Below are 14349 nucleotides of genomic sequence, written 5' to 3' on the forward strand. Positions count from 1 at the left end.
ATATGTGTCTTATCCACTGCGCCAACACCACCCCAAGGGAGAGATTTTCCCCACACCTATTTATTTATTTTAAATGTTTATTTATTATCCGAACATATCGTTTGCCAAATGTTATTTTTTATTTTAATTCAGGAAATAAAAGATGACTTGGAACCCTCAACTTGGAGTCACGCAATACCAGGTCTATCTAAGCTTCTAGCAAACATAAATTTTTTCTCCTCCATTTCTTTTCAGTGTACTGTTGCTTTTTTATTTCCTTATTCTTTATTTGCAACAATGCAAATCTGCACTGGGCTTGGTATATTGCGTTGGTCAATTTGTAAACTAGATGTTGTGTCTGTGTTCTTTAAATTGCACATTGTTAGTAAATCACGCACAGACATATATTATGCACACACACCACATACATAAAAATATATAAATAATTTAATTATTATGTCAATATTTGGAGAGAGATTGCACCATATGAAGATAAAGTCACAGAATACAAACAGCATGTATGTGTGTGTTCATCTGCCAGTGAGAGTGCTAATGTGTTTGTGTATGCAGAGCATTAAGAAGTGTGTGGGCTGACTATCCTCTCCCAGCAGAGATTCTCAGTTTTTTTTTCTTTTTTTTTTTTTTCAGGCAGACCCATGCCGGAACTCGAACAGTCACATCCCCACCCCCCAACACCTGTAGTTATGCTTATGGTGAACCCTTACACAAGCATAACCTGTCATTTTAATGTAGGGTTTGGGCAAAGGGACTGTTGAGGATGTTAAATTGCCGTTGGCTTTCTGTTTAAGGCAAAGCTGAAGTCCTGGTGATTAGAAACCCTAGAAGAATAGGACAGCAGCTTTTCAAAATAAAAATGCACTGGCTTTGTTTAGATAAGAAAAGGTTTGACAATGGATGGGTATGGATGGGTTTGTCTTGGGCAAAACAGAAAGGAGTATTGAGCAAAAGAGGAAACCAGCCTTTTGAAATTTCAAGCAATTGTACAATACTGCACTAAGCGACATTAACCTGAAAGCCATTCTATTGTAAAGAGTAATGGTTGCTCTTTCAGTTTTTGCAGTTGGTTGATACACTGTAAATGTTCTGTAAATGCTGGCAGTAACCCAAAATGACAATGGCTCTGGCTTTATTCTGAAGAGTGTACCCTGCAATCTGCCAACCTGACATCTGACAGCTATCTCCATGGTTTGTTCTGGCAGGGTCATAATTGAAACGGCTCCTTTGCAATTAAGACCTTACAAAAAAAAAAAAAAAAAAAAAAAAAAAAAAACACAAGCTGAGCAACTCCAGCTCTAATGAATATACAGCTGTCTGGCATGATTATATGAGCGCTGAGAGATAATTAATCTTGCTTGCTGTCTCCCTGTCTATTATTCCACCCTCGTGTGTTACCAGACCTCTTTCATTTATCTGTGGCATGAAGAGCAAGATAAGGGACTTGGATTACTGAACATGTGAGATGACAACTCGTGGCATATTGTAGATATTTGATTACCCCCCCACCACCACCACCACCACATTTAAATACAGTCTTTTTAGAGTGTAACATGTAACTAGTAACAACTGTTCCTCCATGTCCTGCTGATTCTGCAGTTTTCCAGCATATTTTGCATATTTGAGTGACTGTATGATTTTGTGATCCATCTTTTCACATTGAAGACAACTGAGGGGCTCAAACACAACTATTAAGAAAGGTTCAAATATTCACTTTTGCTCCAGAAAGAAGCACGATGCAGTAAGATCCAGGTGGTGAAAACTTTTTTAATCTAAAGGTAAAATGTACTTAATTTAACTTCCGGGAAACATTGCAAGTTCTTGTTGATTCCGAAGGGCAGTACTAAAAGAAGAGAGAAAAAAAAGGAAATAAAAAATATTTCTACAACATAAGAAAAATTTGACATCTTCATCCTGTTCAAGTTAACCAATCCTGAAGAACATTTTAACACAATTTATTATTTTATGTTTTATATCTTTTATCTTTTACTCCTGGTGTGAGTGTGACAGTTCCGTCAAAATCTAATGACACTTCACTCAGTGTTGATGCAGACTTTCTCTTTCATCTATTAGATCAAGAGAGGATCGGAAAAGACTCGTCCTACGAGCAAGAAGGAAAGGTGATGTTCGTGATTGATGCAGTGTACGCGATGGCGCACGCCCTCCACAACATGCACAAAGACCTCTGCCCTGGCAAGGTGGGACTCTGTTCCAGAATGGACCCAGTTGATGGAACCCTCCTGCTAAAGTACATCCGCAATGTCAAGATAGCAGGTACGCGGTTTACCTTCTGCATTACCGCTCTTCTGTTTGTCTTTTGACAGACCTACTAGCACAGAGCAAACATCTGTTTATGGGTGCTTAAGAAAAGGGAGTTTTGCATAATTAGCCCTCTGACTGTGAATTTAAGTTTCTTTATTACAGCATAACAATTTTAAAACGGCTCTCTCACAGGATACGTTTTTTGAAAGTTATTCAAAATCCTTTTACTAAAGCCCCACCCTGGCCATAAATTTTCAACAAATGGTTTTTACAAAGATTAGCTGCTGGAATGGATTAGAGTTGTGAGAAACAACAGAAGCCCTGAGGAGTGACAGACTGCTCCCCAGAAAAGTATTTTGATATGTGCTTTAGCGTAACCAAGCCAAGGTTCCTCCTGAGCCATGTATGTGTTAATTAAAGCAGTTTGCAGTGGGCTCACAACACCCTTTGGACATGTTCTTCCTGGGCTATCAATGGCAGTATGACTAATTAATTTACTAAGTATTCACATTTACTCTGAGGACCATGGTGATGTGGCCTACTGTTCTGAAGTGTAACCGGCTAATAAAATATGACTTTCAGGGTCATAAACTTTTTTTTTCCCCCCAACTGGGTCAACTGTTATGCAAATCGATCTGTCACATGGTTGTATGACCAAGTGCCCTTCAATCATTAGTGCATTTGATTGAATGATTCTCTGCTGAGCTTTACTGTGTCAGTAGTGTCTGCTTTGGAATAGTCCAGGATGCTTTTTTGGGGGGGTTGGGGGTGGGGGTGCATATCTAATTGAATTAATGAAGTGCCTGACAATTATAGCGGGAGTTGAATGCTAGTTCAGAACATAAACACTTGATCGAGGAGTCCTTCAGGAAGCAGCAACTGTTTTTTAAAAACAATTAGGTTTGTTGCATTAAATGAATTTAATTCGTACAGTATATACAGTGGGGAGAAATAGCCACAGTCAAAATCTTTCACTTTGCATTTTTGCATTTCTTTTTTCATAACAAATCATATTATCAACATAGCAATATCAGTTGAAAGCTTCAGCAAGACGTACATACATTTCAGAATCGTCTTTTTACTCTTTTGCTTTAATAACAGCAGCATTAGATTTTAGCAGGTTTATGATCCTTCTAACAGCCTGATGATCACGTTCTTCAGTATGAACGTCTGAGGAGTAGTTCACATGCTCAGTTTCATATTAGATTATATTTCTTGTTAATCCTTTTTACATTAATAAAAAACCTACCACTAATCCTCTGATTTTTTTTTATGTCAAGTCAAGTTGAGCTTTATTGTTGAGCTTACTTGACTTGAACTCTTGCATCATTACATACTGGCCGACCTATTACCCTATTTACAGCAAAACAACAGCTTTTGTATTACTCAGTGTCATCTTATTCTATTATGCTGATAAGTATAATTGTTTTCAGAATGCAGTCAGTTTGCAACACTTCTCCTTGTCACTTCAGAAGTGGCCATGGCAGACGTTTGCAGCAGATGAGCTGAGATCCAGTGTCTGGCAGCGATGTACTGCTATATAACCATAAGCCTGATAAAAAAAAAAAGACTTGTTTTGCAAGATTTGAGACCTGCTGTCTAGTAACCATTGCACGTTTTCAGGGCTCCTATTCACACTTAACCCCGTCCTCCCCTTTCCATGTGACTTTGAGTGAGGTTAGTTATTTTAGAGGCTTGAATAGCCTGATTGAACGAGGCAGCCCATCACTTTTCTGTTTGTGTAGCCATCACTCTTGTCCAGAGTGGTTTCTTCTTTGTAAGTTTACTGAGTGTGAGGCCTTTAAACTGCTGGCTTTGCTTCCAAACCGTGGTGGACAAAGTACACAAATCAAGTACTTGAGTTAAAGTACAAATCCGTATAATACAGTATTACTCCAGTAAAAGTACTCAGTTTTCAATTTTACTGGAGTGAGAGTACAATAGAACTAGATTTTTTATGTACTTAAGTAAAAAGTACCGATAGATTTTTTGCAGTTTTATATAGGTTACTTGTATCATTTAATTTTATGTTAGCATATATTTGTTATAATCCTACTGCTCAAAATACCTGGGATTTTCCCAAAGTAAACAATAAGGAAATAATGAATATAATAAGGAAAATATAATTAGATCTTCATAATGATTTTTTTTCTTCTCAAACCACGTCTGTGGTGTAAAAACACCCCATGTCAAATGCCCCCAGAGGGCATCACGTCCCACTTTGATAATTAATGTATTAACCATTTTCTGAACATCACATCCTTTGTTTTTCCCTCAGATTTAATCTATCTAGGTGGTTGAATAAAAATATTTGGCTTTTATTTTTATAAAATTACCTCAACTTAGCACAATTTAACTAGACAGTTAGCATCAGCTAAAATTATTGACTTTTCAGCATGCTTATGAATAAACATTTATATTTGTCTACGCCGCTAGTTGATACAGATACATAGTAACTTATGCTATGTGTGCTGACAAACAATATAAAAACAGATAGGGCTAAATGCATAGCACTTCAGTAAACCAGCTAATGTTACAGCATCGGGGAAGATGAATGTGCATAATATTATTTAATCTGTGTCATTTTAATGTTTTTTTACCTAAAACATAGAGACTCTGCTGTTAATGTGTCTGCATTCGAGTATTTTAGTGGGCTTAAACAAATCACCCTTTACAGCAGATTTAGTTTACAAACAACGGACAGTTTTGACCTAAATATGATTTTAAGTTACAATAATTAATCCTAAAATTCAACATTAGTTACTTACTTTTAACAGCATCAGATGCGCGTGCACTCACACTGGTTCTTACTTGTGAATTCAGTTCACTGGAGACTCGCACTAAACTGATCATTTGAATCAGTGAGTTGTTGACTTGAGAACATCTGCAATCGGCTCAAAAGTAAAACTACTTCATTACTGTCCACCACTAGTCCCAAACTTCTTCAAATTGAAGGCTTCTTCCACATTGTCTTTTTAACAACATATATCACTACCAAAATGTGCCTTAAAGGAACACTCTACTATTTTTTTTTTAATAGGCACATTGTCCAACTGCTCTAGAGTTAAACAGTTGAGTTTTACTGTTTTCAAATCCATTCAGCCGATCTCTGTGTCTGGCAGTAGCACTTTAGCTGTAGCTTAGCATAAATCATTGAATCTGATTAGACCGTTAGCATCTCGCTCAAAAATGACCAAAGAGTTTAGATATTCTTCCTCAATATATTCTGTACCACTGGTGCAGCGGGCGCAATGATTGTAAGCAGCGCCTAAAATAGGCTACCGTTGGAAGTTAGCTGGGGACTATTTTCAGGCACTGAGTAATATCATTGTGGCTGCTTTACCCATGGTACAGCAGCAAACTTAATTGATTATTATGCTGGGATGAGCGTATAGTTCCTAGCTACATCGGCATTGAAAATCTGAACTTTTTATTTTCTGTCGGTTTTAATACACAATGTAACTACAGAAGAGTCAAGTTTTAAATAGAAAACTCATTTTTGAGCAAGATGCTAATGGTCTAATCCGATTCAATGATCAAAAATAGTGTAGTGTTCCTTTAAAGTCCTGCTGGTGATAAAGCACAGAATGCTTTCATTTTCAGTTTCATTAAAGGAATAGTTCATCCAAAAATTTAAATCATATCATTAATCACTCACCTTCATATCATTCCTGCAAGACCTTTGTCAATCTTCAGAAAATAATTTTACAAGATAATCCTTTTTGTGCGCAAAAAATAACTAAAATAACAACTTTTATTTAACAATTCTTCTCCCCTGCGTCACCCTAGAGTGGCATTTTGGAGAGTATCATTACGCATCTATCTATATGTCTATCTGTCAGTCGGTCGGTCTGTCTGTCTGTCTGTCTGTCTGTTGGTCTGTCTGTCTGTCTGTCTGTCTGTCTGTCTGTCTGTCTGTCTGTCTGTCTGTCTGTCGGTCTGTCTGTCTGTCTGTCTGTCTGTCTGTCTGTCTGTCGGTCTGTCTGTCTGTCTGTCTGTCTGTCTGTCTGTCTGTCGGTCTGTCTGTCTGTCTGTCTGTCTGTCGGTCTGTCTGTCTGTCTGTCTGTGTCTGTTGGCTATCTATATCTGTTTGTCTGTATAATTATCATTCTATATATCCTTCTGTTTATCATTCTATTGTTCTATGGTTCTATCAGTATGATTTTCAGCAGTCTTTAAGACAAAGACTCATTGTGATGCTGGCAGTGACCATGTGTCTTCTCTGCTGAATATTATGGTTGGAGAAGAATCTCTTGGCTGAGTGGAAAGCTCTGTCTCTGGAGGTGGAAGTCTACCTGTGTTTCTCCCTGATCCCATTGTTTGAAGTGCTGCACAATGTCTCATCAAGTGAACCTCAGAAGAAAACTCTCAACCCTTTGATGCCGTGGAGTACACTCAAGGCTCTAATAAGGATATATGTCTGGGGACAGTTCACTGTTTAGTGGCATCTTCCTGGTAGAGTTAGAACCCCATACTGAATAACAAACAAAGAATTCATATCACTGGTACTGTGAGTTTGGCTCTGTCTATATCATGTTTAGTAACTATATTTTGCAGTGTGGTTGCTAAAGTGGGTTGAATCACAAGATTTTAACCCACAAGATTTGAGGTACCACTCATATGCATAGTACAGATGTGTGGGACAAGTTATGCACTGGCATTTAGTACATAGGCTCAAGTTTGAGCACTGCTGATGATAAATTAATATGGTAAGGTCATACGCCTGAATGAGTCAGTAACTGAGTGCTTACTTTGGGAATCTCAATCGTATGCACCCTCTTGTTTTGATGAATATTTTGTCCTTATGAAATTCTCATAATCCTTTACATCTGTCTGCTTTATATGGGGAACTGCACAGCCACCAAGCATGGCTGTAAAAAATCTTAATTCCCTAATCCAGAGCAGTTGACTCATCAGAGTTTGAAATAAGCCTCTCGCAGCTTCCAAGCCTGCACAAAGAAGAATGGATATTCATCACCAGAAATCCACCATTGCTGATAATCACCCTTAGATTTCAGTGAGAATTGTGCCTCAAAATAGTTATAACGCAAACACGAGTAGTGAAAACACAATTTCTTATGCTATTGTTCGGCAGACTCGGCTGCACAGGGTCCAGGGAATTAAGTTGGACACGGTCAGGTGCTTGGAATACAGATAGCTTAACCGAAACTTTAAAGCCTGAGACAGCAGGGTTTTCCACAGAATAAGGCACCTAATCTAAAATGCATCATGGGATGCAGCACCATTGTTATCCTGTCCTCCTCGCCTGCCTCCTTCCATAAGCTATTGCTCTCGCAAAATAGAAATTGCACTCAACGTGCTTGAGGTTAGATATCTGCAAAGGGAATTTCGACTTGTTTAAATGGAGCTAAATGAATGTGCCCATGCATTTTATACTAAGCAGTGGTAATGCAGGTTTTTTTTTTTCAGTTTCAGGTTTAAATGAGGTCCTTTTTTCTCCTTTAGGTACAATGCTTATTGTTATATTACAGATAAGTGGTTTTGAAACACACATTGTTATTTACTATAGCTTAGATATAGTATTAAGTAACCTCCAAAGCAATATATTTAACAAAAGCGCTATTAAACTGACTGCTAGCACATTTAGTCCAGCTTAACATATTGCAGTTTCCAGCTCACCATCAATCTCAGGTGAATTTCGTTCACAGATTTTGGACGCTGACCTGGATATGTCTGTACATGAGCAGTTACTCATTACTGTGAAGCTATATGGTGCAACACTTTTTGCATCCTTTAATCAGATTTCTCTGCTCACAGGCATTGCTGGCAGTCCGGTGCAGTTCAATGAGAACGGAGATGCCCCAGGCCGTTACGATATCTACCAGTACCAGATAAAGAACAAAACAGCTGAATACAAAACCATCGGCCACTGGACTGACCAACTTTACCTAAATGTAAGTATATATAAAATTCTTGTCTTGTGTTTCACCCTTATACCATTACAAAATTTTGTTATTGTTTTTGTCCAACACAAATGTAGGCTTTTTAAAATAATATATAGCAGTTATTGCCATACGATAAGATTGATTATAGATTTCAAACTGTAAAAAAGGAAACAAAAAAAAATGTTTGTGAATTTTAAGTCATTGAATTGCTTTGTGTGACACACCAAAATTAATATTTTTATAATCTGAAGGAAGTGTCGAGAATAAAAAAAAATGTCATGTCATGTTGTACACAAGTGAAGTAGCCAGTAACACTTCTTAGTATTAGTATTATTTGTATAATAAAGACTTACAGTATGATCTTTTCCTTAAACATATGGCTGTAAAATTATAGCACATAAATCGAATATACTTTTATGGGGAGTTTTACAGCTTCTAATCACTGTTTTTTTTTTTCATTTTATAATGAGCTGCACAATAATCTCTGAAAAGCATTCTGCAGAAAAACAAACAGGATATGGGTTTGGAGTGAAGTGAGAGTAAGCAAACACTAACACGGTTTTCGCATTTTGGTGAACTTGACGCACACGTCGCTTTTGAAAAGGGTTTGAAGCATAGCCTTAAGGAACACTGCTGAAAATGGCTCCTTTGAGATCCCCAAGAATTCATTTAATGAGTCAACGGCTGAGGAAATGAAAACATTCATTTGAGATGTTAAACATTGTTTCGTCTTTAGCCGTGATAAATGGTAAAAACTGTTTTTTTTTTGCAATTCAGATGCGGGCGATGCAGTGGCCAGGTGGAGTGAAGCAGGTGCCGGCTTCCATCTGCAGTCAGCCCTGCGATCCTGGGTGGCGTAAAAAGATTGTTAAGGGCATGTCCTGCTGCTGGCACTGCGATCGCTGCGATGGTTACCAGTATCAGCACGACCTCTACACCTGCAAGATGTGCCGCTTTGATTTAAGACCTAACAAGAATCACACAGCCTGCCAGCCCATTCCGATTGTGAAGCTGGAGTGGAGCTCACCCTGGGCAGTCATTCCGGTCCTGATTGCTATTCTCGGCATCATAGCCACTCTTTTTGTTGTGGTCACCTTCATTCGCTACAATGACACGCCGATTGTTAAGGCATCTGGACGGGAGCTTAGCTATGTCCTGCTTACGGGAATCTTTCTGTGTTACGCCACCACCTTCCTGATGATCTCGACCCCAGATGTAGGGATCTGTTCGCTCAGGCGAATTTTCCTGGGGCTCGGAATGAGCATCAGCTATGCGGCGCTGCTCACCAAAACCAATCGGATTTATCGGATTTTTGAGCAGGGAAAAATGACTGTGAGCGCGCCACGCTTTATCAGTCCGGCTTCGCAGTTGGTAATCACCTTCAGCTTGATTTCCGTTCAGCTCCTAGGGGTGTGCATCTGGTTCGCAATGGACCCTTCCCAAGCTCTCATTGACTACGAGGACCAGCGCACGGCAGATCCCGAGATGGCGCGCGGAGTCCTAAAGTGCGACATATCAGACTTGTCGCTCATCTGCCTCCTGGGATACAGCATGTTGCTGATGGTGACGTGCACGGTGTACGCCATCAAGACGCGAGGGGTGCCCGAGACCTTCAACGAGGCCAAGCCCATCGGCTTCACCATGTACACCACCTGCATCATCTGGCTCGCTTTCATCCCCATTTTCTTCGGGACGTCGCAGTCGACGGAAAAGGTAAGAGCAGATGAGTGAGCGCAATTCCTCAAGACCTTGGCAAATCAAACGTTTTAAAGTAATGACAGCATTTACCGCCCCAGCTTCCTTCAAAACATGCCATTCAGTGCAGTCCATTTTCAGCGAAAAAACAGACCAGCGGGAACAAATTGACTTTGTTCATTTGGGCCTCACATCAAGCAGAGCGGTAAAACAGACAGTTCATTTCAAAGAGAAATCGAGAATCATGAGCTTTGGCGCTACAGTGCAGAACTCACGTGGTTTCCTTCGAATATTGAAAAGGACATGTGCAGTTGGGAAAAACAAAGGCTCTCTCTTTTGCCCGTCAAGCACTGCTCTCTCAAAGATAAAAGAGACTTTGAAAATAGCAAGGAGATTGAGTGTCAGCTTTTTGTAGATGATGTAATCAATTGACAAGTACTGACTGACTTAGAATTCGGAACAAAAAGGCTCTTCATTTTGAGGCCGAATTATATATTCAGCTACACGGGCATTGGCTGCATTACTCATTTCAGTTAGAAAACCTGGGACCTTCTGTTTGTGAAGCTTAAGATAAGGGCTTTCTCGTTTTTCAATCTGAGTTTTATTTAATTAGTGTATCCCTTAGCAAAACCTTGAACAAGCAATTTCCGCTATTTGAGTATTATTATAATTGTTGTTAGGGAGCCATTACTGCTTCAAACTCAGTTTCCCACTGTGCCTTTTTAACCATCGTTTGAATGACTCGTTCAGATATAGAATTGTATGAACTGACTTAGGTAATTGCATTTTGCCTATGACCTGCCTACACCGATCCCAAAGAAACAAATAACTATATTTCTGCTGATCAGAGAAAATCATAATGACGGAAACTGTAACTCTGTATCACATGCTCTTTCATACTCTCTTCTCTTTTTTCCCAACGTTTCCCAGGCATCTGATTCTTTAATTTACACCATATAAGGTTTTAGTGTGAATTTACAGTATTCCTGGAAACTAGCTGATGTACTTTCACAGTCATTTTTACAGTAATTCTTCAGTGCAATTTTCTGTGGCAGTCTTTTGGCAATTAGCGGTGATCGTTTGAGTGATCGGACTGCAGTCGGTCTCATTTTTATCTTGGAATTTATGCTTTTCACATTTGGATAGTTACAGGACATGATGAGTAAAAAAAATCATGAAGGAATGAAGTTATGAAATTAAAAATGTGTCAGGTTCCTTTGAGCACTTGAATGAATGGCTTCGTAAAATCTGAGCACTAATTTTATGTCAAAAGATATCAATTCAGTGAGCTATTAAACATTTTAATCGTGATGTTATGGTCTACATTTTAGTCTTTACTTTACTTAGCAAGTGAGAAAATACTCTATTACAGACCTGATCTAGAGGCTATAGCAGTATTGCAGTAAATTAAATGGTTACAGTTTTTATTTAGTTTTTGTTGTAGTAGAACAACAACAGTGCAATATTGTTTAAATGCAAAGCAATATGCTTTTTTAAATAGATTTTTTTTTTATATAAAGTAATGTAATTACCAAAGAAAATGACAGTATGCTTTGCTTTCAAAGTAAAACTATCAGTCTTGTAAAAGGCTTGTAATTTTTGACAATATTATGCACTCAAGTTCAATCAGTCCTCTTATGGTGTAATCAGGGCTTGAAATTAATTCTGCTCTGTACATCACAGGAGTGAAACAGTTTGTTTTGCGTAGAAAATAAAGCATGCATCCTATGACAAAATCCCACCACTGTGTGTGCAACAAACAGTGTTTTCAGAGGGGAATTAACATATCAAAACAAGAGCACCTCACAATCATCCGAAGCTGGCAAGCACAATAAAGCCCGGCGAGTCAGAGATGACATGTCTTTTTAGAGCAATTAAATGCCTCACTTCCTCCTGGCCTGTGATTTACCTTATCTCTCTGCCTGTGCACTTGTCACACGATTTCTGCCAGACGCCTCATCAGCATGCCGGCTCCATCAGTTGTTTGTCATCTTATGTCAAAGTGAATAATGAATGTCTTTGGAGGCTTTCTGGAACATTTAAATGTGGGCAGCTGGTTTGGTCCCTTCTGAATTTGATCAGCCTGTCAAATGATTAATCGGAGGGTCATCTTATTGTGGTTTAACCAAAAGATTCTTAAATGAGCTAGTCTGGCAGGAAGGCCTCATTGTGGTCTAAGGACTTTAGCATGCTGGCTTCCTGGATTTCAGACGGATCCAGATGGATTTTTGATTGCTTTGTTGGGTAATTTTCAATGTATGTAAAAAATCTGACTATTGATAAAAACCTGTCTGTCTTAAAAAAGAAGCATGATCATTTTTCTGCATCTTAAAAATGAAAATGTGAATTATAATAAATAAAAAGAAACAATTGAATGCAATGCAATTAAGTAGCTTTTCCCATCCTTAATATATTACTTGCTGGGAAAATATGCCTATATATATATATATATATATATATATATATATATATATATATATATATATATATATATATATATATATATATATAATTCATCTTGAAAATCCTGTCATTACTAATTTTTCCATGTTTTTCTCTCTCTTTGTTTTAATGTTTACATTTACATTTTCAGTTTAAATGGTTAATCAAAAATCATGTGTAATTAATTGAAATTATTAAGCTTAAAATATATATTGGAGTATGTTTTATAAGAAAATACTATATTTTAGGCTTTCTGCTGTCACAGTTAATTAAATGTGTTTTTGCTGATTCTTTGAAATTATATTATAAATATGCATGATTAGAAATACATTTCATATACGCACAGTAATACTTTTTTTTTTTTTACATTCGAAACTTCACATCGATGTACATGTGCCAGATTATGTGAAGATGCCTTGATTTCATCTGATGTCCCTGTACAAGTTGATAGTACAATTCATATTGTGCATTGAAACATTATAAGCTAAACTTACAAATCCTTCTTTCTGTGGTTGGATGTTATCACAACCTCTTTCATGCTGGTTTTGAGAAAGCTTCAAGTCAAGTCAAGCATTTCGACTTACATGGACTGCAATTTGTATGCATCGCCGCCCTCCAAAACTGGAAGCTATCATTACAGTGCCATCATGTTACCATGCCATAGGGTTCACTTGCAGGGGCTTTCCTCCTTTGTGTTGCTGACGGAGTAATCACTGTCTCTTTCTGTGCGAGGTCAGCATCTCTTATTTACATACAGGTGTGTGTCAGCGATGTGACAGGTGTGGTAGCAGGGGGCCCTTGACCTCTGTTAAATGTCAGTTTCTTCGACATTCCCGTTATTGAACTCCTTCAGTCTGTCATTCATTTGATGTCACAAATGAGTACCTTGTGAAGACAGATGCATGAGTGCATTTATATCTGAAATATACAAAATTACTTCTCACTGATAGAATTTAATACTACACAGTGACTATTCAGACTGCACTATGCAGTGAAAGCCTGGAACACTCTGCTATGAAATATAATACAGGAAAATGCAATAAAACATTTATTTTATAGTGTGCTTTTGGCCAAAGCTCAAACACAAGTACTTTTTTCCCTACTAACCTGTGAAGCATTGCTCAGTCAAACAGGTGCTTGTGCTCCCAAACTCACGTGATTGGTAGAGCCAGAAGTTCAAAGGATGCAAAAACTTGGGATCGGAGACAGTCTGTGAAAAAAAGTTCATCCAAAAATAAAAATGTACTTAAAATTTACTTATATTCCAGTTTATATATATTTTATTTATGGGTGAACAAAACGACTTATCCAACATTCAGGGATGACCTGGATGCATGCTTTGATTGGACAAGATACTGGAAAAATGAAACCTATTGTTTCTGTGTTTTATTTTATTTTATCTAAGGCAGCATGTAATCCAACAGTAGGAATTTTGTTTTTTGGTGGGCATCATAATGAAGGATTTTAAATGTGGATAATGCATAGTTCATTTGAATGACAAATATTCACATCCCTTTGAGCTGTGTTTTTCACAGCACCGCTTTTACCATGAGACCTACTTCTCTCTTAAAAAGCCTCTGATGTTGACATAAGACCTACTTCCTTTTAAAAAATGGCAGTTCATTTTTTTTGTTCTTTACCCCAAGAGATAATTTGGCAGCAGCAGGTGAAGAAGTGGCAGAGTGAGTTGTTGCATGATTAAAGTTGATGGCGTTCCGGTGTACGTTTTATCAAGTCATCATTTATATGTGGGAGTGCAATAACGGCAGCCTTTTTTTTTTTTACTTGTTGTTGCAATTCGAGGGCAAAAAAGTGGAACACTTTGTATGTGTTGAAACAACAGAGACTGTCTCAGAGGACTAACCCTGATTCACTGCCTAGTTCCCATCTCAGTATTTCTCACAAGCCTCATTAGATGCAGGTGTGCTGTCTGCACATACAGAGCCAGAGGCGGAGGCATTGATGAGATACCGCTATGAATCGTGTATCGCGTGCGCCATTAAATCCTCATTTTGTGACTGTAATTGCAATTTCAGTTTCAGCAAGATTA

General features: G+C 38.1%; 1 protein-coding gene across 2 annotated transcripts in view; it reads left to right on the forward strand.

Annotated features, from left to right (window-relative positions):
- LOC127959014 (metabotropic glutamate receptor 4-like) overlaps positions 1 to 14349 on the forward strand; it is a 102377-nt gene that overhangs the window by 71161 nt on the left and 16867 nt on the right. For both annotated transcript variants that reach the window (XM_052558018.1, XM_052558017.1), the window contains exons 6-8: positions 2068 to 2268; positions 8035 to 8171; positions 8940 to 9875. In XM_052558018.1, coding sequence (XP_052413978.1) covers positions 2068 to 2268; positions 8035 to 8171; positions 8940 to 9875 — 1274 coding nt within the window. The remainder of the gene's footprint in view (positions 1 to 2067; positions 2269 to 8034; positions 8172 to 8939; positions 9876 to 14349) is intronic.

The sequence above is a fragment of the Carassius gibelio genome, chromosome B6, assembly GCF_023724105.1.
Source record: "Carassius gibelio isolate Cgi1373 ecotype wild population from Czech Republic chromosome B6, carGib1.2-hapl.c, whole genome shotgun sequence".
NCBI classification, from domain to species: domain Eukaryota; kingdom Metazoa; phylum Chordata; class Actinopteri; order Cypriniformes; family Cyprinidae; genus Carassius; species Carassius gibelio.